Genomic DNA, 25490 nt, shown 5'->3' with positions numbered 1-25490 from the left:
TTCTTCGAAATTGAAGCGGATGATGAAGGATTTTCTTTTGTGATTTCTGAAAAACCGGCACAAATGACAGAACGTTTGACTTTTGACAGGTTTTGACAGATATTTGACAGAACAACCCCGATTTTTAGGTTATGTTAGCGTAAGTTTGAAACGTGAGGTCTTAAAAAAAACACGCAACTCTCAGCAACAGTTCAATTTTTTTCGTTGTTGCCATCGTCTAGTTACAAGATTTCATGTCAAGAGCGAGCAAAATCCCGAATTAACTTGTCACTGTCAACCCTGCAATGTTTGTACTTTTATAAAATTCTCCACAATTCGTCTACTGAAATGTTCCGAATCAACCACTTGCTGAAACTCAAGAACGTAACTGTTAAAATTCTGCAGAGATCTCCAGTGGACACGGCCAAGTTTCTAGGTAAAGAGCCTTTGGAAGTTTTGCGGTCTTAATGTGGTCTCTGCAGGTTTCCAGCGCCTCCAGGTCTCTTACCCCGTTAGATTTTATTCCAAAGACAAGGACGATTTGGACAAAAAGGTACTAGATCTCACTAATAAAGACAAGAAGCCCTCTAAAATCGTCCTCCGAGAATGCAAACCTGTCGATATCCACCCTTGCGAGCAACCCGCTCCTATCCCTCCACCGGTAGTTCGTTACCCCCTCGTAACACTCTTTAATTAAATTTCGCAGCGCTTACCCCATATCAACCTAGAAGACTGCCCCCCTAAACCAAAACTTGAAGATGAGTGCCCCCAGGCCAAACCACAACTCCCCCCAGAATGCGTCTACGAAGAAGCCAGTTGGTGGGAACTCTACAAAAACGCGGTGTACATGGGGCTCCTGCTAGCCGCCGCCACGCTGGGAACGGTAAGTCCCAAACGTGTCTTCCCAGTTAACTTTTTTTGGTAGTTGTACTTCTTCAGGTCTGCGGATCGCAAGAAGGAAGCCGTTGCATTAAAAAAGAAAGTTAAAAGAGTTGCGGTGAAAGACCCCCCCAGCTCTAGGTACTTCCCAGAGAAAGTCCCGTATCTGTTGATTGGGGGCGGCACGGCTTCCTTCGCCGCCTTCCGGGCGATCAAATCCGCCGATCCCACAGCTAAGGTTTTGGTGGTGACTAATGAGTCGTTCCACCCGTACATGCGGCCCCCTTTGTCCAAAGAAATGTGGTACAATGAAGACGAGGAGTCGGTTAAGAAGTTGATTTTCAAGCAGTGGAACGGCTCGGAGCGGAAGTATGTTAAATTATTGTCGTGTCTTTTGTGTAATTTTGTTCAAGTCTTTATTATGAGCCCGAAGACTTTTACCTCAAGACCAAGGCGCTGGAGGAGAGTGAGAATGGGGGCGTCGCAGTGGCGCGCGGATGGACCGTGGCGCGTCTTGATCCTCTAAACAAAATCGCTTATCTGGAAGACGATTTTGCTATCGAATACGACAAGTGCCTCATCGCCACCGGTGCCAGTCCTAAGCTCTCCAACGTGTTTGAAGCCGCCTGCAAGGACCCCCAAATCTCCGAGAAAGTTAAAGTCTTCAGAAACATCTTCGACTTCGAGGACGTTTACGACGCGTTCGAGGAAGCCACGTCCGTGGCGGTCATCGGCGGCGGGTTCTTAGGCAGCGAGCTCTCCTGTTCTCTAGCCCGCAAAGGTAAATCAAAGAGAGGCGCTTCAATTGTCACGTCGTTTTCACAGGCAAACGGCAGCGGAAGGACGTCACTCAGATCTTCCGCGAGAACGGCAACATGGGCAAAGTCCTCCCCGAGTACCTCAGCAACTGGACCACGAAGAAGGTCCAGAATGAAGGCGTGCACGTGCTGAGCCAGTCGGAGATCGTCGGCGTCAAATGCCAAGATGAGAAAATCATCCTCGTGCTCAACAACGGGAGGAACGTCAGGGCGGACTTTGTCGTCCTCGCCGTGGGGGTGGAGCCCAACACCCAACTCGCCGAGAGTTCCGGTCTTGAAGTGGACCCGGAGTTGGGGGGCTTCCTTGTTAACACGGAGCTGATGGCGCGCTCGCATTTGTACATCGCCGGAGACTGCGCGTGCTTCTACGACGTGAAGTTGGGGCGTCGGCGCGTGGAGCACCACGACCACGCTGTGGTCACGGGGAGATTAGCAGGAGAGAATATGACTGGGGCGGCGAATCCGTACTTGCATCAGAGCATGTTTTGGTCGGATTTGGGGCCGGACGTGGGATATGAAGCTATAGGGATTGTGGATGCCTCGTTGCCCACTGTTGGAGTCTTTGCGAAGGCCTCCAGCAAGGATTCGCCGCAAGCGGTGGTTACCGAGACCGGGGATGGGATAAGATCCAACACCGAAAGTACCAAACCAGTTGAAGGAGAAGAAAAAACGAAGGGCCAGACAAAAAGCGAGGATTATGGGAAAGGAGTCATTTTTTATTTGAGGGATGATGTGGTCGTTGGAATTGTATTATGGAACGTGTTCAATCGGATGTCAATTGCTAGACAGGTGCTGAAGGATGAGAGGAAATACGACGACTTGAACGAAGTCGCGAAGCTTTTTAACATTCATGAAGACTAACATTCCAGCACAAAGTCATTTATTTCGTAAGAACTTAGACTTTCGATTTGATTGTTCATTGTAAATAGAATGGAAGTTTTAAAATAAAGGAAACTTTCTCAAAAACGTCTTTATTGTTCGAAAACATTTCGTTTTGTTTTTTTATCATTCTTCCTTATTCCTGCAAATGGTTTTCATTCAAAAATTGTAAGTTTTAAAAACAAAAGTTTAGCCCTCTGGTGAGAGGAGGCGTGAACTATCAACTTCGGCGTTATTCCGCTAGGTGGCTTTTATGGAAAAACTTCTCTCATTTTTCGGTGTAAATAAATACAATAAACTACTTAACTTGTTAATTTTAACCTCAGAAAAACGAATCTGAACTTTGATTTAAGATTTACGACTTTGTTAATATTTTATTTAATATTATTTATGGACTAAAGATAGGACAGATCTGTTGATGCATGTCCTAGCTTCTATGCTTCGTTGACATATTGCTTGACGCGGGAAATTGAATTTTGAAATTTTTAATTTGCATTTTCTCAAAAAATCTCACAGATAGCGAGGAACGGAGACCAAAAATGGATGTGGAAATGTCAAATTATGCCATGTGCAAAGTTTCGTGTCGATCTGCGAACTTTCGCGTTTTTCGCCAAAAAAAGTTCAAAGACTAAACATCATGGATTTTTGGCAATTTTGACAAAAAATAAAATCTCTTTGAAACCGACTTTTTCTATCAATTTGGACCTCAGGAACAAGAATCCGTCAAAGATTTTTCAATCCGACGCTCCGTTAATTTTTTATTAATTTTTGAAACTTTTATTTGACTTGCATATTTTCGATGAAAATTAAAGCAAAAAAATACTTTTTTTATTAATTTGGTCCTCAGGAGTAAGAATCTGAAATCTTATTTAACATTTACGACTTGGTTACGATTCTATTAATTATTTAAAATTATTGTGTCTAAACATAGGACAGGTATCTTAACGTATGTCTTAACTTGTCTATTTTGACAGCACACATAGAGGTTATGTTCTAGATTTAAGAAATTTAATCGAAACCCATAAAAGCTCTTAAAACTTATTTTCAGAGTACAACAAATGATTAACAACGATCCTGCTTGCACAAGAAACTACCAAAATTCTTTACTGTTTACTTTCTCGTTCTTCTGGGCATGGTAGCAAAGAAATTACACATTCTTTACTGAAATTTTTAAACGCAGGTAAGCTGAAAACTGTTTGAATTCCAGCCTTGAAATGTTTCGTGGTATTTCAGGTTCCAACTTCATTACCAGAGTTTATTATTAAAGAGACTAAATCGATGGATGATACCCATAGCCTAAGATGTCGAAAAGGCGGTTGTCGTCGCTCAACGCTGAAGGACTCTGCAAGTTATTGCACAGAATTGAAGAAACCACCCATTCAGTGCTCCCAGAGAACAGTGAATTGATCAAGGAGCATAACATCATGAAAAAGGTGCTGCTTTACTGCAATGTGGATGAAAAAGGTTAAATTTAAACATGTTTTAAGTCAAAGTCAAATGTTCTTTTTCCAGTGGTTGAAGATGTCGTTCAGTGACTGGGAAATGTTCAGAGTGTTGCTGATTTCATTGCGGGAGCACGAAGTTTGCAACGTTTTCAATCCTGATGAGTCTATGAGCAAAAAACGAGTGTTTCTCCAGAGAAGGCCCAAAGGAACTCAACCAACGGAAACAAAGTATCATCGAGATGCAGTTGTCAAGAAAGAAAATACTACAAAGGCTCTGAAGGTCATCTGGTGTCTTGTGAGCTATTTTGTGAAGTCAAAGAAACATCAAGGAATGGAAGTTTATAGAGAATTTTTATTGGTTTTTTGAAAACGCGAGATCTGGAATTCTGGATGCATCGCTGCTTGTTTGAGGAAGGATGGAAGGTTTGTTTTCTTTTCTCTCCATTTATGGTTTTTGGCAAACTTGCGCTAGACGTTAACTGTTACCAATAAACATCCCTAGGGGCTGCTACCAACTTTAGACGAGTGCATTTGATGGTCACGTGCAGTAAAATTCGTAATTTTGGAATGCGGTTTGCGGCATCGTTTTTCTCGCGATTTTTTACATAAGAAATCGTTTTTAGATTTTCCAAAAGTCGAAATTTGCAAATTTTCGCAAAAATTCATGACTAAAACTATGTCCAAACTTCTCATATCGATATCTCGCTTATTTTTTAGAGTAAACTCGAGTTATTATACATCAGTGAACGCAGAATTTTACGCAGATTCCAAATCTGGGATTTAAATTCAGATCCGACAACAAATAACTGAGTTATGGCCGATCAAAGTTTCGGATAGTTGATTTTCATTTTTTCTCATTTTTCCCAATTTTCAAAGTTAAATATCTCGGAAACTATTAGAGATATTGAGATGCGGTTTGCGCCATCGTTTTTCTCGGCTCATTTTACGTTAGAAAAAGTGCTTAAAAGCCCAAAATTCGATAGTCGATTTTTCGCGAAAAAAAATTGCGACTCAAACGATGAAAATTTTTCATTTTTTTTAATTTTTGGCCATAACTCGCAAATTATTCGTAATATAGATCTCAAATTTGGCCAATAGATAGATTTTAAGCTCCTCTTTCGACTGATATATAATTCAATGCTATTAAACGTCATTTTCATTTTGAAAACATTGATTGAAAATCACCCCAAAATGACCACTTCCAAACAGTTTTTGGTCAATGCTTTCTTTATTTCTTAGGTAAACTCAATAAATTTCGACTCATTTTACGCAGAATCTCACGCTGAATCCAAATCTGGAATTTAAATTCAGATCCGACAACAAATAACTGAGTTATGGCCGTTTGAATTTTTGGGTTGTCGCCAGATGGCCAAATTTTTGAAGGTTCCAAACAATTCATGCTCGATATCTCGAAAACTATTTCAGATATTGGAATGCGGTTTGCGGCATCGTTTTTCTCGCGATTTTTTACATAAGAAATCGTTTTTAGATTTTCCAAAAGTCGAAATTTGCAAATTTTCGCAAAAATTCATGACTAAAACTATGGCCAAACTTCTCATATCGATATCTCGCTTATTTTTTAGAGTAAACTTGAGTTATTATACATCAGTGAACGCAGAATTTTACGCAGATTGCAAATTTGGGATTTAAATTTAGTGTCTTTATGATGTCATGGCTTTTGTAGTATCAGAGGAAGATTAACACCTAAAACTATTTGGTTTGTTTTAGTCGGAAAAAGAAATGAGCACTGAAATGTCCGACAAGCTGGCTGCGGTTACATCAGCATATAAAAACAACAATGATCTACAAGAATTGAAGAAGTCGTTAAATGAGATATTTTTGAGGAAGCGCCACTTGCGAAGGACTAACCTTGGCTCTTGGCTTTTGGATCAGTTGGAATTAGAGCAATAATCAATTACCATTAATTAAGAATGGATAGTTTCGTCCATTTCAGATTGTTTCCCTCGTCTTTTTTAGGTAAGCCAACAAACATGTTCCTAATGAAACTTTTTCACACTTTTTGCAAGAAGGAGGGAGAGTGTCGAGTTTGTGTTTTTTTATTTTATTAATACTCCTTTAGTTTAATTTGAGGGTATTGTTTTTTATCATTCTTCCTTATTCCTGCAAATGGTTTTGATTCAAAAATTGTAAGTTTTAAAAACAAAAGTTTAGCCCTCTGGTGAGAGGAGGCGTGAACTATCAACTTCGGCGTTATTCCGCTAGGTGGCTTTTATGGAAAAACTTCTCACACTTTTCGGTGTAAATAAATACAATAAACTACTTAACTTGTTAATTTTAACCTCAGAAAAACGAATCTGAACTTTGATTTAAGATTTACGACTTTATTAATATTTTATTTAATATTATTTATGGACTAAAGACTGTTGACGCATGTCCTAGCTTCTATGCTTCGTTGACAGATTGCTTGACGCGGGAAATTGAATTTTAAAATTTTTAATTTGCATTTTCTCAAAAAATCTTGCAGATAGCGAGGAACGGAGACCAAAAATGGATGTGGAAATGTCAAATTATGCCATGTGCATAGTTTCGTGTCGATCTGCGAACTTTCGCGTTTTTCGCCAAAAAAAGTTCAAAGACTAAACATCATGGATTTTTGGCGATTTCGACAAAAAATAAAATCTCTTTGAAACCGACTTTTTCCATCAATTTGGACCTCAGGAACAAGAATCCGTCAAAGATTTTTCGATCAGACGCTCCGTTAATGTTTTATTAATTTTTCAAACTTTTATTTGGTTTGCAGTTTTTCGATGAAAATTAAAGCAAGAAAATACTCTTTTTATTAATTTTGTCCTCAGGAGTAAGAATCTAAAGTCTGATTTAACATTCACGACTTGGTTACGATTCTATTAATTATTAAAAATTATTGTGTCTCTATCTTAACGTATGTCTTAACTTGACTATTTTGACAGCACACATTGAGGTTATGTTCATGATTTAACAAGAAACTACCAGAATTCTTTACTGTTTACTTTCTCGTTCTTCTGGGCATGGTAGCAAAGAAATTACACAAGTTAAGAAGTTCATTTGAAGCTATTTAGAGTTGGAGTTGATTTGCAACAAATTGATGGGTCTTTATTGAAATTTTTAAACGCAGGTAAGCTGAAAACTGTTTGAATTCCAGCCTTGAAATGTTTCGTGGTATTTCAGGTTCCAACTTCATTACCAGAGTTTATTATTAAAGAGACTGAATCGATGGATGATACCCATAGCCTAAGATGTCGAAAAGGCGGTTGTCGTCGCTCAACGCTGAAGGACTCTGCAAGTTATTGCACAGAATCGAAGAAACCACCCATTTAGTGCTCCCAGAGTACAGTGAATTGATCCAGGAGCATAACATCACGAAAAAGGTGATGAAAAAGGTTAAATTCAAAGTCAAATGTTCTTTTTCCAGTGGTTGAAGATGTCGTTCAGTGACTGGGAGATGTTTAAAGTGTTGCTGATTGCATTGCGGGAGCACGAAGTTTGCAATGTTGAGTCTACGAGCAGAAAACGAGTATTCTCCTCTGGAGAAGAGCCAAAGGAACTCAACCAACGGAAACAGAGCATCATCGAGATGCAGTTGTCAAGAAAGAAAATACTACAAAGGCTCTGAAGGTCATCTGTTGTCTTGTGAGCTATTTTGTGAAGATCTGCTTGTTCAGGAAGGATGGAAGGTTTGTTTGTTTTCTTTTCTCTCCATTCATGGTCTCACCTTAATCTCTTAGTTGCAGCTTAACACAACTTTGTTGTCTTTCCTGTTGGTCAAGAAGCAGGCGCAATTAAAAGCTTTGCCGTGAAGAAACAGCAATTGACTGCACAGAGTAAGAAGAGTTTTTCAGGTGAGATAAACAAACATGTTCTTGATGAAACTTTTTTACACTTCTTGCAGGAAGGAAGATGGTGGAAGGCGTGATATTACATCAACACTCAACTCAGGCATAGGAATGATGCCGAAGAGAGGATGCGAAATCTCGAGGTTTTAGAGGCTAAACAACTCCGGACTGACCGGACTATCCAGATACTTTGGGTGACAGTGCGGCGCGCGCGCGCTGTCGACTGAAGAGTCTGTTGATTTCGCTCAAGGATGGAATCGAAAGCGATCATTTCTGTGTCGAAGCTCTTCGAAATCGGGGAAGACTCAAAACCAAACACAAGTTTAGGTTTGTGGTTTTTCTTAAACTAATTTTGTTGATTTAGGAGAAAACGTTGCCAGAATTCGCCGACGAAATAAGAAAGTTGAAGGCGATGATCGTCAAACACGAAAACAGAATTCGAGCGTTGTTGTCTTATCATTTCTAAACAAGTGCTCAAATCGTTTGCAATTTTCGCTTCTACTTAATTATTATGTCATTTTTTATCACCCCAAAGTGGCTCTTTAATATATATTATCTACGATTGTTAAATGTCTAGTTATAGAAGATTATAATATTTTTATGAAACAAATTTTCGCGAAAATTCATGATTAAAAAAACAATGCCAAACTTCTCATATCGATATCTCGCTTGTTTTTTGGTGTAAACTTGCGTTATTATACATCATTTTACCCATCGGCCACGGTGGATTATTCCCACGGACATTTACCCATTGTTAATCCCATCCTGATCTGAAGGCTTTGGATCACATCCCTTTGGTCCGTCCAGAGGTCGATTCTCCACCCACATCTAGCCCTTAAGATCTTGTACTTGAAGTTGGTATGGTTCCTAGCCTGCGAATTTACGTTCTTTTTCTTTTTGGCGAAGTCAGAAACGCAGCTGCTGGTGGTGCTGATGCTAGTGACAAGTTGTCACGTTCCAAATGTTGCAGGTGAAGCGAGAGTTCCACGACTTCCGATGCACGTGACGTTGACTCCGCGGAAGCTTAGCCCTTCTTCGTTTTCACCGGCCTCATCTTCAGTCTCTCTGCCTCTTCGTGGTCCTCACCGCCCAAACACGGTACAAGAAATTCACGGCTTTCATCCAAGTCGTCTTCTCGGTTCTAATCCTCCTGAAATCAACCCAGAAAACTGAAAAACGATATTAAAATCCGCTCGGTTTCGAACAGTTTTCGCACCATCTTCGATCACGCAAGCAGTCCGCGAAGAGTGCAGCTCGTTTTACAGCGCGATCAAATCGACAAGAGGTACAACTTGTACACGTTCGAAATCACCACGAAAGTGCAAGCGGGGATTTTAAGGGGGGACACTTTTCAACAACGAGGTGGGGGGTTCAAGGTACAAGTCGGGTTAGACGAAATCGGCTGTCTCGCTTGTAGTAACAACAATTTAACGACGGTCAAAAGACCGAAAGAAGCGAGATTTAATGTAAGGAGTGTAGTCGAGGCGGTTTTCAACGTCTTTCTAAGTCCTGTTGTAGTTTTTAAGTAGAAACTTTGTACTCATTAATTTATTCATGTTAATGTTCGTGTTATTAATAAATTCCTTTAAATTTGCCGGTTCTTATTTGGGCTGTGTGTGATTGGTTGAAAACTAAACAGGTTTCTTCGCGACTGATATTTGAAATTTAATTGAAACCCTCTTAAAACTTTTTTTTTCATTAATTTAGACTTCAGACAAGATTCTGTACTCTAAAGTCGGATTCAAAACGTAATTATAAGTTTACTTTAAATTAAAATTTGCAATGTAGGTAGGCAACCAATTATACACACATTATGCATTCATTTTTCAGTGTAAATAAATACAATAAACTACTTAACTTGTTAATTTTAACCTCAGAAAAACGAATCAAAACTTTGATTTAAGATTTACGACTTTGTTAATATTTTATTTAATATTATTTATGGACTAAAGATAGGACAGATCTGTTGACGCATGTCCTAGCTTCTATGCTTCGTTGACATATTGCTTGACGCGGGAAATTGAATTTTGAAATTTTTAATTTGCATTTTCTCAAAAAATCTCACAGATAGCGAGGAACGGAGACCAGAAATGGATGTAGAAATGTCAAATTATGCCATGTGCAAAGTTTCGTGTCGATCTGAAAACTTTCGTGTTTTTCGCCAAAAAAAGTTCAAAGGGGTTAATCCATGGATTTTGGCGATTTTGACAAAAAATAAAATCTCTTTGAAACTGACTTTTTCCATCAATTTGGACCTCAGGAACAAGAATCCGTCAAAGATTTTTCGATCCGACGCTCCGTTAATTTTTTATTAATTTTTGAAACTTTTATTTGACTTGCATATTTTCGATGAAAATTAAAGCAAAAAAATACTCTTTTTATTAATTTGGTCCTCAGGAGTAAGAATCTGAAGTCTGATTTAACATTCACGACTTGATTACGATTCTATTAATTATTTAAAATTATAGTGTCTAAACATAGGACAGGTATCTTAACGTATGTCCGAACTTGATTATTTTGACAGCACACAAACAGGTTATGTTCATGAATTTTAAAGTTAAATATCTCGGAAACTATTAGAGATATTGAGATGCGGTTTGCGCTATCGTTTTTCTCGGCTCATTTTACGTTAGAAAAAGTGCTTAAAAGCCCAAAATTCGATGGTCGATTTTTTGCGAAAAAAAAATCCGACTCAAACGATAAAAAATTTACAATTTTTTTATTTTTGCGGCATTGTTTTTCTCGCGATTTTTTACATAAGAAATAGTTTTTAGATTTTCCAAAAGTCGAAAGTTGCAGTTTTTCGCAAAAATTCATGACTAAAACTATGCCAAACTTTTGGTATCCAAATCTCGCTTTTGTTTATGGAGCAATCTTAAACAATTGCTCATTTTACGCAGAATTTAAAGCAGATTCTAAAACTGGACGATATATTCACGTACGTCAATAAATAAATGAATTAGAAGCGTTTAAAGTTGCCGGATAGAAACTTTTAGTACCCACATGACTAAACTTCGATAACTCCAAAACTAAAACAGATAGAAAGATGTCGTAATTTACTTATCCCGAATTTAAAATTTGAAATTCAATTGTTCATTAAAAATAAAGGAATCTTTCTCAAAACGTCTTTATTTGTTACAACTTGTGCGAGTTCTTATAACGCTTCATCAGCGACTCTATCAAACTCATATAGTTCTTTAACTCAAACTCCCGGAGCTCCGCCATCTGAAAAGTCACTTTTAAAGACTTAAAATCTTCAATTCTACTTACTTTTAGTATGTTTTCCACGGTCAAAGAGTGCGTCAGCGTGCAAATCGCGGCGTTCAAATGCTCAAAAACCGCCACCAAATAATAAATGAGCCCCTCAACTGGATACAACAGAGAAAAACTCAAAAAATTGCAGATTTCCCCAAATGAGAGACAATTAAAGAAGCACTGCCGGAGCCACGACTGCGCCAGAACTTCCGGTGAAATCCCAAGCATCTACAACCGGAAATTCGTACTTACTAAAGAGTTGAAAAAACGCACCTTTAAAGCGTGGTAACACTGGCAGTTCTCCTCCAGAACCACCACAAAGTGTTGATAAAAACTCTCTTGCAACCCCTCATCCAACTCTTTCCCAAACGTGCTCCAAATCAGAGCCGTCACTTGAGTGTTGGTGAAGTTGATCAAAACAGATTTAGACTCCTCGAAGTCTCCGCAAGAAATCAAGTAAACCACACCCACAAACCAGTCAAAGCCGAAGAAGTGCTCGGGTTGGTAGCGCAAATAAGTACGCGACTGTTTTATCAAAAGAGTTAAATTCTCTTGGTGGTGGGAAGCGTCCTCTGCGGGTTTCAAAAGTCCGGTTTTTTCCCCAAAACTAACGACGAGAGAGACTCCGCTGCAGTCTTCAGGGTGCAACTGGTAATAAACACAGTCTGAAGGGGGCCAGTTTAGTTCGATCTTCCTATACACGTAGGTCTTCGGGACTCGTTGGATTAACACCACGAGACGTGGGGGCTGAAATCGAGACATGTTTCTCTTAGTGAGAGGAGTAAATTCAACTCACGTCGAAGTCATCAAGAGAGTTCTTGAAGGCTCGTCTAGCTTGCGCTACCCAGTTGGCATCGCCGGTGGAGCCGCTTTCAACGGAGGCTCGCAATTCGTTCTCTTCACTTCTTTGGAAAGTCTGCGGGGCTTTTTCCCCAAATCCCACACTCTCCAGTGACGCCAAAATGCCACTTCTTAAGCAACTCTGCGCGTCAATAATTCCATTATCCAAATCCGCCAGTTTTTCCTAGAAAATCCCAAAAAGTGAAAGCGCCGCTCATGTTAACTCCACTCACTTGCATTCGGTAATTAACTTGCAAGTAGAGCAACAGATCTAAATTCGTAATTAAAACTTTCATAGTTAACAGACCTAAGAACTCCTCCGAGTCTCCACCACCACTCAAACTCTTTTCTGTTAAATCCACCAGGTTTGTACTTTTGTCGTTGCTCTCGACCACAGTTCCTTCTTCGTCGTCGCACAACAAGGCTACAACACTGCGAGTTTCCAACTTGATGACCGAAATGAAGAAGACGAACTTGCTCAACTCGGAGTCGTCGTCTTCAGAGGCTCGCTCTAGGTGAGGCCGAACGATTTGATTGCTGTGTTTCTTTATAAATTCGAAACCGTTTTTATCTCCGCTGATGCGCATCATAACATTAAGAAAGGGGGTAAAACTGAAGAGATCAATGAGAATCTCGTTGTCGCACCCCAAAATCCGCACCGTGGGTCCGTAGAACGTGAAAAAGAACTCGAAGAGAGTTAACAGTGCGCGCCGGATCCCCGGCTCGTTTTTCCAACTCAAACGATAGAACTCTTGGAGGCTCTGCAGGAGTTTTACGGGATTCACGTGGAGGAGCGCCGCGGGGTGGCTGCTGTAGATGCTGGTGCAACAATCAAGCAACAGAGGGAGGGTGGTGTCGTCTTCATTGCGCAACGACAACACCGTCAAATCCACGATCTTCTGGTGGAGGTTTCGGCGCGGTCGGACTTTCCTCAAATTGCCTCCGAACAAAACGCGGAAATTCGGGGATTTCGCAACCGTGGAGATGATCGTGAAGATGTAGGAATGCGCCTCGATGGCACTCCGGCTGTTATTCCGGGTCGTGGTAAAGAGGGGCTCTGTTAGAACGTCCAGAAGTTTGGGGGTGAGGAGGTGCGGATTACTCGCAAAGATCTGGAGGAGGAACTCGACCGTTTCCTGCTTCTTCTGGTGGTGGATAACAATCTCAAGAGTGGTTTCCGGGCTCTGTTCGTTTGACAAGAACTTGAGGTTGGTTTTGTACCCCCAAAAGTACAAGAGGAAGGAGCCGTAGTGGCGCAGCCCCCCTTCGTTCTCAACAAACTTAGCGGTCACAGACTTGGGAAAATCTTCTTTTAAACAACCGAAAAAAGAATCTCTGATGTACGCGCCGTAGCAAAAACTCTTCAGCCAAGTGCTCTCCGGGTCCACAACCGCCAGTAAATCAAAAACGGACTTGAAAGTGAGCACGTCGACAAACGCAGCGACGATTGCATCGATCGCCGCGCGACTTGCATGCAAAAGGAGCTTGAAAACGTGACTTTGAGTCCCGACAATCAGTTGCAAAGTCTCCAGTACTCGACTCTTCTTCACTTCGTTGTAGTAGCGACTGTTGAGAAGCAACACGGCGCTTTTGAGGAGGTTCAAATACCCCTCAGTGGAGGAATTCGGGAAAGCGATTATTCTATGATGAACCTGCAGAGCCTTCGTGAAAACCTCACCGTTGGCGCTGACGAAACATTTGCGCAGACTTTGAGCCATTTCATCCCAGCGTTGTTGTTGCGTGTCCACAATCTGCGAACTTAATAATTTATCAAGAATCTTAATTCTGGTGGTGGTGGAATTGCTGTTTAAACCGGTGATTACTGCCGCGTAGTCGTGATGGATCCATGAGCCCCCTTCGTTGTTCCTCTCGATTTCATTAATATTCTTACTTTCATTTAATTTAAACGTTTCTTCAATGGCATTGTTAACTTTCTCCGCAATTAAAATTCGCAGAAATTCTTTGTCCATGGTGAGTTTGTTGTCGTCTCGTCGTCAAGGTAACGGCGCGTTGCCATATTAGGAAACTTGAAATCCCTAGCCGTTGTCATTGTTCATTGTTGGTAAACACGGAACAGCTGTGTTTTTGACGGTTTTTGAAAAAATTTCGAAATTTTCGTGTTCTTTTCATTAAAAATTCGTGAGTGTTGTTCAGGTACGTGGAGCCCCGGTTGCCGATTGCCCAACTATTCTTTAATTAGTCCGACCCCATTTTTATAATTTTAGTTTGTGATGAGCGGCGAGGACGGGAAATACGGGGGGACTTCGGACCCCAAAGACACGGGAACGGGCCCCCGCGTCCGCACTCAGAGCGAGTGCTCCATTACTAGCGACGATGGGGCCCAGAGCAGTGCAGGGAAACGGTAAACTCGTGCGTTCTTGTAATTTCTCTTTTACGAGTTTTTAACAGACAGAGGACGACTTCCGCGCAGTTCATGGTGTCGTCGGGGATGACGGCGGCGTCGCCCCCCAAGTTCGTCAGTTTGGAGGAGATCATGCAGGCTGCTAATGGCATGAGAGACATGGCTTTGGTCCATCAAATTGTGGTGGACGAGGACTTTAAATTGCAGAAGGTGGAGCCCGAGCCCAACAGTCTTCAGCAGATGGTGAATGATACAATGAGGAAGGTCTTCTGGGATATTCTTAGGAATGAGCTGGCGGAGAGTCCCCCGAATTACGCACAGGTAAGGTGATTCATCGTCCCACGGAGAACCTTGAAAGGTGATTCACCTGTCTTAGGCGCTGGTGCTGTTGGAAGACATCAAGAAGGGGCTGTTTGCGGTGCTGTTGCCCCAACACACCAAGATCAAGCAGCAGATTTCTGAGATTTTAGACAGCGAGCTGATTAAGCAGCAGGCGGAGAACGGGGTCCTGGATTTTGGGGTAAAGGCCCCCCGATTTATCCCCCTAATTACGTGTATGAATTCCAGCATTACGCCCAATATGTGATTTCTGTGATGGCCAAGCTGTGCGCCCCCGTCAGAGACGAGAAGATCAAAGAATTGACGCAAACAGTCGATGTTGTTGACACCTTCAAGGGCATTCTGGAGGTAGTTTAGTCTAGACACTCTCATTTAGTAAAGTGCGCTTTTCCAGACTCTGGACTTGATGAAACTGGATATGGCGAACTTCACTCTTCAGATGGCGCGTCCGGACATCATCGCCCACAGCGTTGAGCTCGAGCGCAAAAAATTCGCCGATTATTTAGCAGTTCAAACAGATGGTTTAGAGCACACGAAAAAGTGGCTGCTGAAGCACGTCGACACCTCGGAGGAGCCCCCTTCTAATCCAGCCGCCTATGATTCTTACGTCCGCAACTTAGTGAAAAAGGCCTCCTGGGAGGCCTTCATCGATCTCTTAGATTGGGAGGCCGACGCTCCTTATCCAGAGGTACTCGCCGCCACCACTCATCCAGTTTTGTACTTTTTTTTTTGTCTTCAGACGTTCTTGATCGATGAGGCGCGATTGAGAGACTTGCAAATGAAAACAAATCGATTGACAGCAGTCGGGACCATTTTACTAGTGACTTTGAGCACTGCAGGTCCGGACTTGCAATCAATCGCCGAGTTCAAAGGCGCCCTCAAAGACCACATTGCCATACTTCTACAAACTGTTAAATCTAACAAGTAAAGAAATGATCGGAGAAATGACGTTTTGTAAAATCGTTTTTTAGGGACATGTTGGAGGTGCTACCAAACGTGGCCGAACAGGTCATTAGCGACGTGAAAGACGCACAACGGAAATACCAACTTAACGTAATTGATGAAGTGACTGAGACGGTTTTGAGGCAACAAATATTAAGCGTGAGCGAGTCCGATCATAAAATTAAACTCCTAGTTCGTGAGTTGGGTTCAAATGCGATGATTATTACATATTTACGGACGTTTTTTAGGCCAACGGATTAAAGAATTCTTCCTGGATATCATCGAGTCTTCGACAGCAGCGCCGCAGAAAGTCCCCACAGGATTGACTTCTTTGCAAAAGGAACTGGCAGCTATCGCAGGACAGTTCTTGAGGATCGTCTCTCATAATAACACCGTTTTTTGCATTTATTACTACGACATTGTGTCAGCTGCCTTACCCAAACCAGCCTAAGTACAGTTTCGCTTTTACTTTCTAGTTGTATGTAATCAGATGGAAACTGTTGTGATAACTTTTTAGTCAAATTAGGCGGGCGAAGAGGATCTGGAAATACGCGCAAATTACTAACGGGAAAAACTCATTTTTTTGTATGTGATACTGACCTTTGTATACTTAAAGCTAAACAGTTTAGAGTAGGTTTTTTAACATGTCAACCTAAACACTTGTCAACTACGTTAAACTCTCCACTCCTGTCGGTCGGGAAATTTAAAACTTAATTTAAATACGTTAGGTAACAAACCGTACTGTACAAGAAAAAAGTGTATTAAATTTTTCTTGCCAAAAAAGGTGTTTTTCTTCTTTCACTTTCACTTAAATGCGATTCACAATAATAATAAATAGCTAAACTGAGAAAATTAAGCAAAAAACGGCAGAAATGCGGATTTTCAAATTCAAGTTTTGTCGGACAGACGTCATTACTTCATTTGTTACCAACGTAACTTGTTAAAAATCCCTAATCGCTTTTTTAAATGTTTTTTATAAATTTATTTACAATGCTAAATAGAAAAATTAGTGTATTGTACTCTTTTCTAAGATGACTGGTGGCTCTCATTGTATTTTGACCACTCCTTACTGTAAACAATTATTTTCCATTGAAACCAAAATCGCTGATAAAAAAAACGTAGTCGCTTGTGAGTGTCACTTTGTTTTCAAAATTGTGCGTCAGAAATTTTTAATTTTTTGTCAAGAGACCCCTCAAAACAACACGAAACTGTGCCCCCAATAGAATTTGGTGTTTCTGAAACCATTTCTTTGATCCGTTCCTCGCTACCTGTAAAATTTCCCGAGAAAATTCAAATTGAAAATTTTGGTAAAATGTTACTAAGTCTTAAACAAAGACATACGTCATGTGGAGGTGCCGCGCCTATCTTCACACGTATCAGTGTTTGTTGATACCACGTGACCTTGAATCAGCTGTTGACCGAACATTATGAAATCATTAAAAATATCCATTACTCATTAATTCTACTTCAGTTTACTGGTAAATTAAACTTATGGATCGTGTCGGTGGTCTGGAAATGAGAATAAAGCGGTTTGCTTATTGGTTCGTCGGGTTAGGAATTCTGCTTATAATCTGGAAGCTGTGTATAATTGAATCAAGTGAGTGCCCCCGTTACATGTCTTTGAAATAACCCCGTCTTTGTAGATGTAAGAACTTTGAATTCCATTGAGAAAGCCATTGAAATCCACAAGGATCAGCTCCAATTGACCCACCAACAGCTAGCTCTACTGCAGCAGATAGTCAATAAGAAAAATGCAAATCTTCCTGTTATTTACGCGGTGACCCCCACATACTGGAGACACGTACAAAAAGCGGAGCTCACTCGAATCTCGCAGACGTTACAATTAGTGCCAAATGTCCACTGGATTGTGGTGGAAGACGCAGAAACCAAAACTGATATTGTAAGGAATATCATAGCCGAATCTAATTTGCTGGTCACGCATCTGAATGCCAAAACGCCCCCGTTCGAGAAACTCAAAGACAAGGTAAAGTTTCCCTCCTGTGAAAACTAATCTGAGATGAGTTTTAAGGACCCGCGATGGAAACGCCACCGTGGAGTGGAGCAAAGAAACGCCGCTTTGAAGTGGCTCCGTGAGAATCTCACCCTCAAGAAAGACAAAGGGATTGTTTACTTCATGGACGACGACAACACGTACAACGTGAAGGTTTTCCACGAAATGACGAAAATTAACAAAGTTGGAGTCTGGCCGGTGGGGTTGGTCGGGGGGCTCAACGCAGAAGTCCCGATTTTGGACGAAAAAACCGGTAATTTGCCCCTGGGGCCACCTAATTATCAGTCTACGTTTTCGTTTTGTAGGTAAAGTAAAAGGGTACAGAAGTGGATGGAAGGCCGACAGACCGTTCGCGATCGACATGGCTGGTTTCGCTATAAATTTAGACCTCATCCTGGCCAGCGACGCCGCTTTCTCCTACAAAATGGAGAAAGGATACCAAGAGAGCGAGTTCTTGAGTTATTTTACCACGAAAGAAGAGTTGGAGCCGCTGGCAGACAATTGCACGCGGGTCTATGTGTGGCACACGCGGACAGAGAAACCGGTGGTTAATGGAATCGTGCCCGGGTTAGAAGTTTAAGTCAAACGTAGCGGTGGTAGGAATTCTCCCCTTTACATATCTGTGATAAATTTATATCATATTTTATGAGAGAAAACGGTAATTTTAGTGACGGGAGAGCGGACGAATGTAGGTTTTACGCCTCCTGTGGTTTTATTTATATTTCGAGGCCTTGGAATTCAAACGCTGTTGGCAGCTCTGGCAGTTGTAAGTAGTGCCGGTTTCACTCAGTGCCGGTTTTACTCCGCGGCCTAGAGGAGTGCCTGTTTTACTCCGGGGCCTTGAGAAGTGCCTGTTTCACTTCGCGACATTGAGTAGTGACTCTTTTAGTGATCAATGATTCTCAAGGCCGTGGAGTGAAACACGCACTCCTCAAGGCCGTGAAGTGAATCAGGCAGTCCTCAAGGCCGTTGAGTGAAACAGAGACTCCTCAAGGTGGAGTAAAACAGGCGGTCCTCAAGGCCGTGGAGTGAAACATGCTTTACTCAAGGCCGTGAAGTTAAACAGGCTCTACTCAAGGCCGTGAAGTGAAACACTCTTCTCAAGGGCGTGAAGTGAAACAGAGACTCAAGGCCGTGGAGTGAAACACGCACTTCTCAAGGCCGTGAAGTGATACAGAGACTCCTCAAGGTGGAGTTAAACAGGCACTCCTCAAGACCGTCGAGTAAAACAGGCACTCCACGGCCTCGAGGAGTGCCTGTTTTACTCCACAGCCTTGACTGTCTGTTTCAATTTGCGACATTGACTAGTGACTCTTCTAGTGAGCAATAAATCAATAACTCCTTAAGGCCGTGGAGTAAAACAGAGACTCCTCAAGGCCGTAGAGTAAAACAGAGGCTCCTCAAGGTGGAGTAAAACAGGCACTCCTCAAGGTGGAGTAAAACAGGCACTCCTCAAGGCCGTGGAGTGAACCAGGCACTCCTCAAGGCCGTGGAGTGAAACAGCCACTCCTCAAACCCGTGGAGTGAAACATTCTCTACTCAAGGCCGTGAAGTTAAACAGACTCTACTCAAGGCCGTGGAGTGAAACAGACTCTTCTCAAGGAAGTGAAGTGAAACAGAGACTCAAGGTGGAGTAAAACAGGCAGTCCTCAAGGCCGTGGAGTAAAACAGGCAGTCCTCAAGGCCGTGGAGTGAAACACGCACTCCTCAAGACCGTGAAGTGAAACAGAGACTCCTCAATGTGGAGTTAAACAGGCACTCCTCAAGGCCGTGGAGTGAAACAGGAACTCCTCAAGGCCGTCGAGTAAAAAGGCACTCCACGGCCTTGAGGAGTTCCTGTTTTACTCCACGGCCTTGACTGTCTGTTTCAATTTGCGACATTGACTAGTGACTCTTCTAGTGAGCAATAAATCAATAACTCCTTAAGGCCTTGGAGTGAAACAGCTTCTACTCAAGGCCGTGAAGTGAAACAGGCACTCCTTAAGGCCGTGGAGTGAAACAGAGACTCCTCAAGGTCGTGGAGTTAAGCAGGGACTCAAGATGGAGTAAAACAGGTAATCCTCAAGGCCGTGGAGTGAAACAGGCACTCCTTAAGGCCGTGGAGTGAAGCCGGTCTACTTTACCACTTGTTTCTTGTGACCACTACAGCTGCCAACACGTAATAAAATTCAAAGTCGTCCAGACTAGTTTAGTGTAATTAGTACTGCCTAATTAGGTCATTCTAAAGTAAGTAAAATCGAATACACTCCAAAAACTAAGCAATATCTTAGGTGTAACTTACTCAATAAAACCCGCCATATTATCCGCTCTTTATTAAATTCCACTCCATATATACACATTGTTAAGTTGAGTAAACAAAACTATGTACAATAAAAAAACTTAAGCCATATCTAAGAGTCTGTTTAGAGAGGTAGGAACCCAATTTGAGTTGTTTTGTGAGGAAAACACGACATTCCGGTCAATGTAGCATTGAAGCCCGTTGGAACCTATCCTGTAGACTTGTTTCGCCTCATAATACTTGTTTGGAATCGGGACGAATAAAATACCCCTTTCTTCACACCTCTTTGCCACCAGGTCTTTATACAGAGGAGGGATTTTGGATGCTGCTCGCACAGTCTCTGCGAAATTCTAAAAACGAGAGTAAGACCGTTGTACGGAAAGTCGTAACTTCAAACTTACGTCTATCCTCGGGGGCGGTGGCGGCGGCAAGTCGTTCTCCATGCTGCTCAAGTAGGAAATCGATTCTTTCGCTCCTGGTTGTTGGCCCATGTTCACGGCTCTATTCATAATTTCCAGAGCGTTGTGGAAATTTTCCTTGATTGTAGGTTGTGCGAGGAGTTCTTCAGATAACATGCTTTTCCACCCCGTGTACCATTCGGTGACTTCGTTATAATTGGGGTTGTGGTTCAGCCACATCGCCAGAGTCTGTCGCCATCGAGGGAAGAAGAACTTGTCGAGAATCAGAGTCATGTTACCCACCGACACCATGTCGCTCCAGTCCATCACCCAATACCACGCATCCAAGTGCTGTTGGTGCGGATTTATCACCAAATTCTGCATGCAGAGTTGGAGTTTCGGAACAATGTGCTTGATGAGAAAAGCGACAAAGACACCATCTGGTAGGACTCTTTGCCACGGCTTTAACATCGGCTTTGCAGATTTGTCTGACGGGTGCCAGTTTGTTAATGCCGCCCCCAGTTTCTCTTGGATTATGGGATAAATGATCGCTTGGAGTCTCGCGTTGAGTAATGGTATCCATGGGTGTATCCAGACGTGTATCGGGATGGTATCCGTCAAAGGATTCCAAATGTTAACTTCTGCTTGTATTCTCGGCATGATCAGTTGGTCGTAAATGTTGTCCAAGATCCACTGTGGTAACAACGCCATCCACGTCTCAATTAGAGTAATGAGAGGATCGCAATCTTTCGGATTCCACGCACTGCAAAGAAGTCGTTCATTCTTACAAAGAGTCCTTGCACTTGGTGGAAATATAGCACACACGTCCTCAACACAAAATTCGTGTTATTAATTATGAACACTCCAAAGCGAGTGCTGATATCCAGTTATAGACAAACAATAAAGTAACTTACCTAACACAAATTCGCATTACAGGCATCCAAGTGTGCCATAAGAGACTATCATATGGCTGAATTCCCATATTATTACCTTCTAGTGTCCCACGTTGTCTGGGCTTGTCCAGAATGTCCTTCCAACGACTAAATACGTCGATATATTGTTTCGGGTTAGCCAAAGGAGACCAACTGGCCAGAGCCGATGTCAATAAGGGCCCCACTAAACCCGGCGCCAGCTCTCCCAGCTCGTAACGAACGAACTCTTCGTAGTGGTTGTCCTAAATTAAAATATTACAAGTCACATGGTACGAAAAACAGACAACTAAACGATAGTTACAGTAACGGACAAATTAAAGTCACGTATTACAAAGGGAAAAACTCCTCACTTTTTTTGTCCGGCACTGTAATAACCTTGAACCAAGCCCAAAGCACACACCTTGCATAATTAAACCTAAGTGACCGTTAAAAGTGAAAATGGAAAAGTTTCCAACCACGCATAGCTACAAAATAAGGCGCGTATGTTACCTGCAAATTGTCAAAAATTTGGGCAACTTGAAGCAATGACAACCCCAAAGATGGATCTAACAACTTATCAACAATCTCAATCACACTCCTCAAATTATTAACAAGATCGTCCTCTTTCTTGACTAAACTTTTCAAGTTTTCATGTTCGTTCTTCAGCGCCACTATTCTATCCTGATTATGTCTCGTATTTCTGTCAATTCGAATAATATCTTGTTCGCACATGTCCACCAAAACGTCGAGATTGTGTTGGATTTCAGGCAAAGCGAAATTCGAGCACTTTTTGTGGACCACGTCCTCAAAGTGTTCGACTCCTGGCGGAGCTTTCAGCCCGCTTAAAGCGTGGTAACCGCTCAAGACTCGTTGTTGGGGCCCCGTCATGTCTATGACTTTGACTTTGCTTAGTTCGCTGGCGGAGCCCAAGTTTCGGAAGGCTCCGGGTCGTTTGCCCTTTTCAATGACGTCGTCGACACTACGGTAGTAGTAGCGAGTTTTTTTCTTGTCGCCTTTTTTCCATTTGTGGTCGGATTTCTCGTCTTCTTCAAACTCTTCTTTGATTTCCTGCGAATTTTAATTTAGTTGGGGATTTTAGAAGACGAAACTTACTTTTTTCTGAGGGACTTTCGCCGATTTCTCAGGGCCGTACGCGCCGATAGCCCCTCTCCCCTTACGCAAGTGTGCTTCAACAGGGGCTGTGATCCCCTGCAAGTCTTTCCCTAGGCCCTTCCCTGGTTGGAACCCCATTTGAAGTAGGAGTTTGGCCCCAATTCCTTTTGTGTTTTTCTCCCAGTTGCCCAAACCCCCCAGATTTGAGTTGGATTTGTTGTTCTTATTGCGCATACCAGCGATGTCTCCTTCAGCGACTCCTCCGAAACCTACGAGAGAGTCAAGTGAGGCTCCAAGGGGGCTACTATTACCTGTCCTGGGGCGTTCTTCTTCGGATTCACTAGAACTATCCCTCACTTTAAACGACGTAGTCGGTTGCTCGTCATCACTCTCCTCTTTCTTCTCCTGTTTCTTCCCCGCTTGCTGTACCCCCCCAGCCACAAACCCAATGGGGGCGCTGTAGTTTTTCGGTTTTCGAGAATTAAAGGACGGTCTTTCATCTTCATTATCACTGTCGTCTGCCCATACACCTGAATGCAATTCGTTAATTTGCGTTTATTTCTACTAAACGAAAACAAAGTAGATGTGGAGTGAAGTTGTTACCATAAATCTGTTGTTGTTTTGTTAACTTTTTTCTACTGCGATAAAACTCATTGTTTAGATCGTAATCCGTAATCTCGAACTTTTCCATTTCATCGTCCGACATTTTTGAGTTTTAACACACTTTGGATGGGGAAAATCGATCGAAATCGCTTCGTTCACAACATTGAGGTTAGGTTTACGCAAGCTGACGCCAGGGCAGTGCTGCCAACTGCTGGAAAACTGAAACGGAAACAGGAAACTGTAAATTTCGAATTTTCGATGAATTCTCGACTTCCGGTTAGTTGTTCATACTTACTGATGAAATAATACGAGGAGTCGTGAGGATTATTCTTCGTGTTGATCAAAATTCGCATTTTTTTTGAAATGTTGCAAAAATGGTGGATGCGCCGGTTTTGTAATTTTCTGAAAAGTGAAACGTCCGCACTGTATTCACGTAAAAACGACTCCTATTACACTCAATTTCGGTGTTTTCAGAAAGGTTTTTTTTTGGACCAAAAATTAATGTGTGAACTACTAATAAGACGTTATCAGAACTACTAATATTAGACTCTTAATGATTATTAACCTACCAGGGGCAATCTGTGTCTAGGTGTTTTATTGATTGCGGATGCATTTAAAAGCAAAAGAAAACAAGCAAATGACTGTAAAGTAGTCTACAACGGTAAATATGCATCAATGTCATTTTTGTCTTGTGTTTTGTTTAAAATCATGTTAAACCTACAATAATTATCATTATGCCTACTCGAAAGCCTGGTTTACACAGCTCAATTTTTGAAAAAAAGTGGTACTTCATTTTAGTCGCCTCTGAATGTTTAATTGGTTGCATAACGCCAGGCGCAAATTTTTAAAAAACCAACAGTAAAATACTACAGCAAAAGAAAAGAAAAGCTGTAGCACTAAAACTACCAGAACTACAAGCTTCGAATTAAACAACTGACAAATTTCGGCGCGTCCTAAAAATGAGAAATTCTAAAATTGGTCTCGTCTGTTCGATAATTTTGTAATTTAGCAGTTAATAGTCGACCTTGACAAAGTGTCCTCCCCAAATTTGCTTGCTGTAGCACCAAAACTACGAGAACTACAAGCTTCAAATTGAACTACTGAAAAAATTCGATTCGTAAAATGAAAAATTTTAAAATTGGTCTCGTTTGTTTGATAATTTTGTAATTTAGCACAGTTAATTGATAAGATTGAAAAAGTGTCCTCCCCAAATTTGATAGATGTGGGACTAAAACTACCAGAACTACAAGCATCAAATTGAACCACTGAAAAATTTCGATTCATCCTTAAAATGAAAAATTGTAAAATTGAGCTCGTCGGCTCGATAATTTTGTAATTTAGCACAATTAATAGTCAAGCCTTAGAAAAGTGTCCTCCCCAAATTGGATTGCTGTAGCACAAAAACTACCAGAACTACAAGCTTCAAATTGAACTACTGAAAAATTTCGATTCGTTTTTAAAATGAAAAATTCTAAAATTGGTCTGGTTTGTTCGATAATTTTGTAATTTAACATAGTTAATAGTCATGCTTGGAAAAGTCTTCTCTCCAAAGTTGATTGCTGCAGCACTAAAACTACTAGAGCTACAAGCTTCAAATTGAACTACTGAAAATTTTCGATTCATCCTTAAAATGAAAAATTCTAAAATTGGTCTGGTTTATTCGATAATTGTGTAATTTAGCACAATTAATAGCCAAACTTGGAAAAGTGTCCTACCCAAATTTCATTAGTGTAGCACAAAAACTGCTCGAACTATAAGCCTCAAAATGAATTACTGAAAATTTTCGATTCGTCCTAAAAATGAAAAATTTTAAAATTAGTCTCCTCGGCTCAATAATTTTGTAACGCAGCAGTATTATTAGTCAAGCTTTCACCTAAAAAGGACTCGTATTACACTCAATTTCGGCGTTTTTAGAAAGTTTTTTTTTGGGGCAAAAATTAAAGTGTGAACTACTAATAGGACGTCATCAGACCTACCAATAATAGACTTTTAATAATTATTAACCTACGAGGGACAGTCTGTGACTACAAAGTGTGTTTACAATTGCGGATGGATTTAAAAGCAAAAGAGATCAAACAAATGACTGAAGTAGTCTATAACGTTAAAACATGCATCAATGTAATTTTTTTTTTGCTTTATCAAAATCATTGTTAAACCTACAATAATTATCATTATGCCTACTCGAAATCTTGGTTTACACAGCTCAATTTAAAAAAAAAGTGGTCCTACTTAATCTTGACTGTCTCTGAATGTTTAAATGGTTGCATAACTTCAGGCGCAAAACTTTAAAAACCTAACAGTAAAATACTACAAGAAAAGAAATCGATTTTCATTTATCGTTAAAGTACCACAAATAAGGACGAAAGAAGAGAATGGAAAGGAACACTGAAGAAGCAACAAGCAACCTGCAAAAAGAAGAACATGTCACGTAAATTAAATTAGAAGTCGCCGCAAGCTCATCGGCTCTTCAGCGACCACGAGCTGACCACAGGGCTCAAGAGGACGAGCCCTTGAGCTTATCTCATGATTTGTTGTTGCAAAATGTCCAATGTGTTGAAGAGGAACGCTTCATTTCAGATTGATTGCGTTTATTTTTCATCTCCTA

The 25490-nt window shown here is 41.3% G+C and overlaps 6 protein-coding genes across 8 annotated transcripts; 4 read left to right on the top strand and 2 right to left on the bottom strand.

The window, feature by feature from the left end:
- The first annotated feature begins 108 nt into the window (after positions 1 to 108).
- LOC148166279 (apoptosis-inducing factor 1, mitochondrial-like) lies at positions 109 to 2642 on the top strand. Its single transcript, XM_088048696.1, has 6 exons — positions 109 to 415; positions 462 to 532; positions 686 to 862; positions 905 to 1227; positions 1272 to 1639; positions 1684 to 2642. Exons 1-6 carry the CDS (start codon positions 328 to 330, stop codon positions 2535 to 2537), a joined length of 1881 nt encoding a protein of 626 aa, XP_087904822.1. The 5' UTR covers positions 109 to 327; the 3' UTR covers positions 2538 to 2642.
- An 881-nt stretch (positions 2643 to 3523) lies between these two features.
- Positions 3524 to 9408, top strand: LOC148166278 (kinase D-interacting substrate of 220 kDa-like). Its single transcript, XM_088049023.1, has 10 exons — positions 3524 to 3735; positions 3789 to 4019; positions 4068 to 4423; positions 5729 to 5977; positions 6931 to 7115; positions 7169 to 7368; positions 7413 to 7674; positions 7726 to 7839; positions 7890 to 8160; positions 8804 to 9408. The coding sequence occupies exons 6-7, from the start codon at positions 7237 to 7239 to the stop codon at positions 7611 to 7613; spliced, it is 333 nt and encodes a 110-aa protein (XP_087905149.1). The 5' UTR covers positions 3524 to 3735; positions 3789 to 4019; positions 4068 to 4423; positions 5729 to 5977; positions 6931 to 7115; positions 7169 to 7236; the 3' UTR covers positions 7614 to 7674; positions 7726 to 7839; positions 7890 to 8160; positions 8804 to 9408.
- A 1538-nt stretch (positions 9409 to 10946) lies between these two features.
- On the bottom strand, positions 10947 to 13906 carry LOC148166277 (uncharacterized). The gene is made up of 5 exons (XM_088048889.1): positions 12162 to 13906; positions 11885 to 12112; positions 11362 to 11835; positions 11104 to 11316; positions 10947 to 11058 (listed from the first exon to the last, which is right to left on the bottom strand). The coding sequence occupies exons 1-5, from the start codon at positions 13896 to 13898 to the stop codon at positions 10969 to 10971; spliced, it is 2742 nt and encodes a 913-aa protein (XP_087905015.1). The 5' UTR covers positions 13899 to 13906; the 3' UTR covers positions 10947 to 10968.
- Positions 13907 to 13950: 44 nt separating this feature from the next.
- On the top strand, positions 13951 to 16349 carry LOC148166276 (T-complex protein 11-like protein 1). 2 transcript variants are annotated; one of them, XM_088048890.1, is made up of 9 exons: positions 13951 to 14082; positions 14154 to 14290; positions 14338 to 14611; positions 14667 to 14810; positions 14858 to 14977; positions 15024 to 15317; positions 15369 to 15553; positions 15601 to 15767; positions 15820 to 16349. In XM_088048890.1, exons 2-9 carry the CDS (start codon positions 14160 to 14162, stop codon positions 16020 to 16022), a joined length of 1518 nt encoding a protein of 505 aa, XP_087905016.1. In that variant the 5' UTR covers positions 13951 to 14082; positions 14154 to 14159; the 3' UTR covers positions 16023 to 16349. The 2 variants fall into 2 exon arrangements, with proteins under 2 accessions (XP_087905016.1, XP_087905018.1); XM_088048892.1 differs by having other exon boundaries at positions 14129 to 14290.
- A 569-nt stretch (positions 16350 to 16918) lies between these two features.
- Positions 16919 to 18757, top strand: LOC148166275 (galactosylgalactosylxylosylprotein 3-beta-glucuronosyltransferase I-like). Its single transcript, XM_088048734.1, has 4 exons — positions 16919 to 17168; positions 17215 to 17555; positions 17601 to 17835; positions 17888 to 18757. The coding sequence occupies exons 1-4, from the start codon at positions 17063 to 17065 to the stop codon at positions 18160 to 18162; spliced, it is 957 nt and encodes a 318-aa protein (XP_087904860.1). The 5' UTR covers positions 16919 to 17062; the 3' UTR covers positions 18163 to 18757.
- Positions 18758 to 19879: 1122 nt separating this feature from the next.
- On the bottom strand, positions 19880 to 23104 carry LOC148166274 (tuftelin-interacting protein 11-like). Of its 2 annotated transcripts, XM_088048733.1 has the most exons (7): positions 22886 to 23104; positions 22594 to 22812; positions 22283 to 22551; positions 21680 to 22237; positions 21173 to 21432; positions 20262 to 21021; positions 19880 to 20210 (listed from the first exon to the last, which is right to left on the bottom strand). In XM_088048733.1, the coding sequence occupies exons 1-7, from the start codon at positions 22986 to 22988 to the stop codon at positions 19962 to 19964; spliced, it is 2418 nt and encodes an 805-aa protein (XP_087904859.1). In that variant the 5' UTR covers positions 22989 to 23104; the 3' UTR covers positions 19880 to 19961. The 2 variants fall into 2 exon arrangements, with proteins under 2 accessions (XP_087904859.1, XP_087904857.1); XM_088048731.1 differs by having other exon boundaries at positions 22283 to 22812.
- Between the last annotated feature and the right edge of the window lie 2386 nt (positions 23105 to 25490).

This window comes from Gnatocerus cornutus, unplaced genomic scaffold, assembly GCF_029298725.1.
Source record: "Gnatocerus cornutus isolate USDA-ARS CGAHR unplaced genomic scaffold, icGnaCorn1.1 ctg00000023.1, whole genome shotgun sequence".
Lineage (NCBI taxonomy): Eukaryota > Metazoa > Arthropoda > Insecta > Coleoptera > Tenebrionidae > Gnatocerus > Gnatocerus cornutus.
Note: the sequence above shows the minus strand (reverse complement) of the source record. Positions and strands in the feature narration are given on the sequence as shown.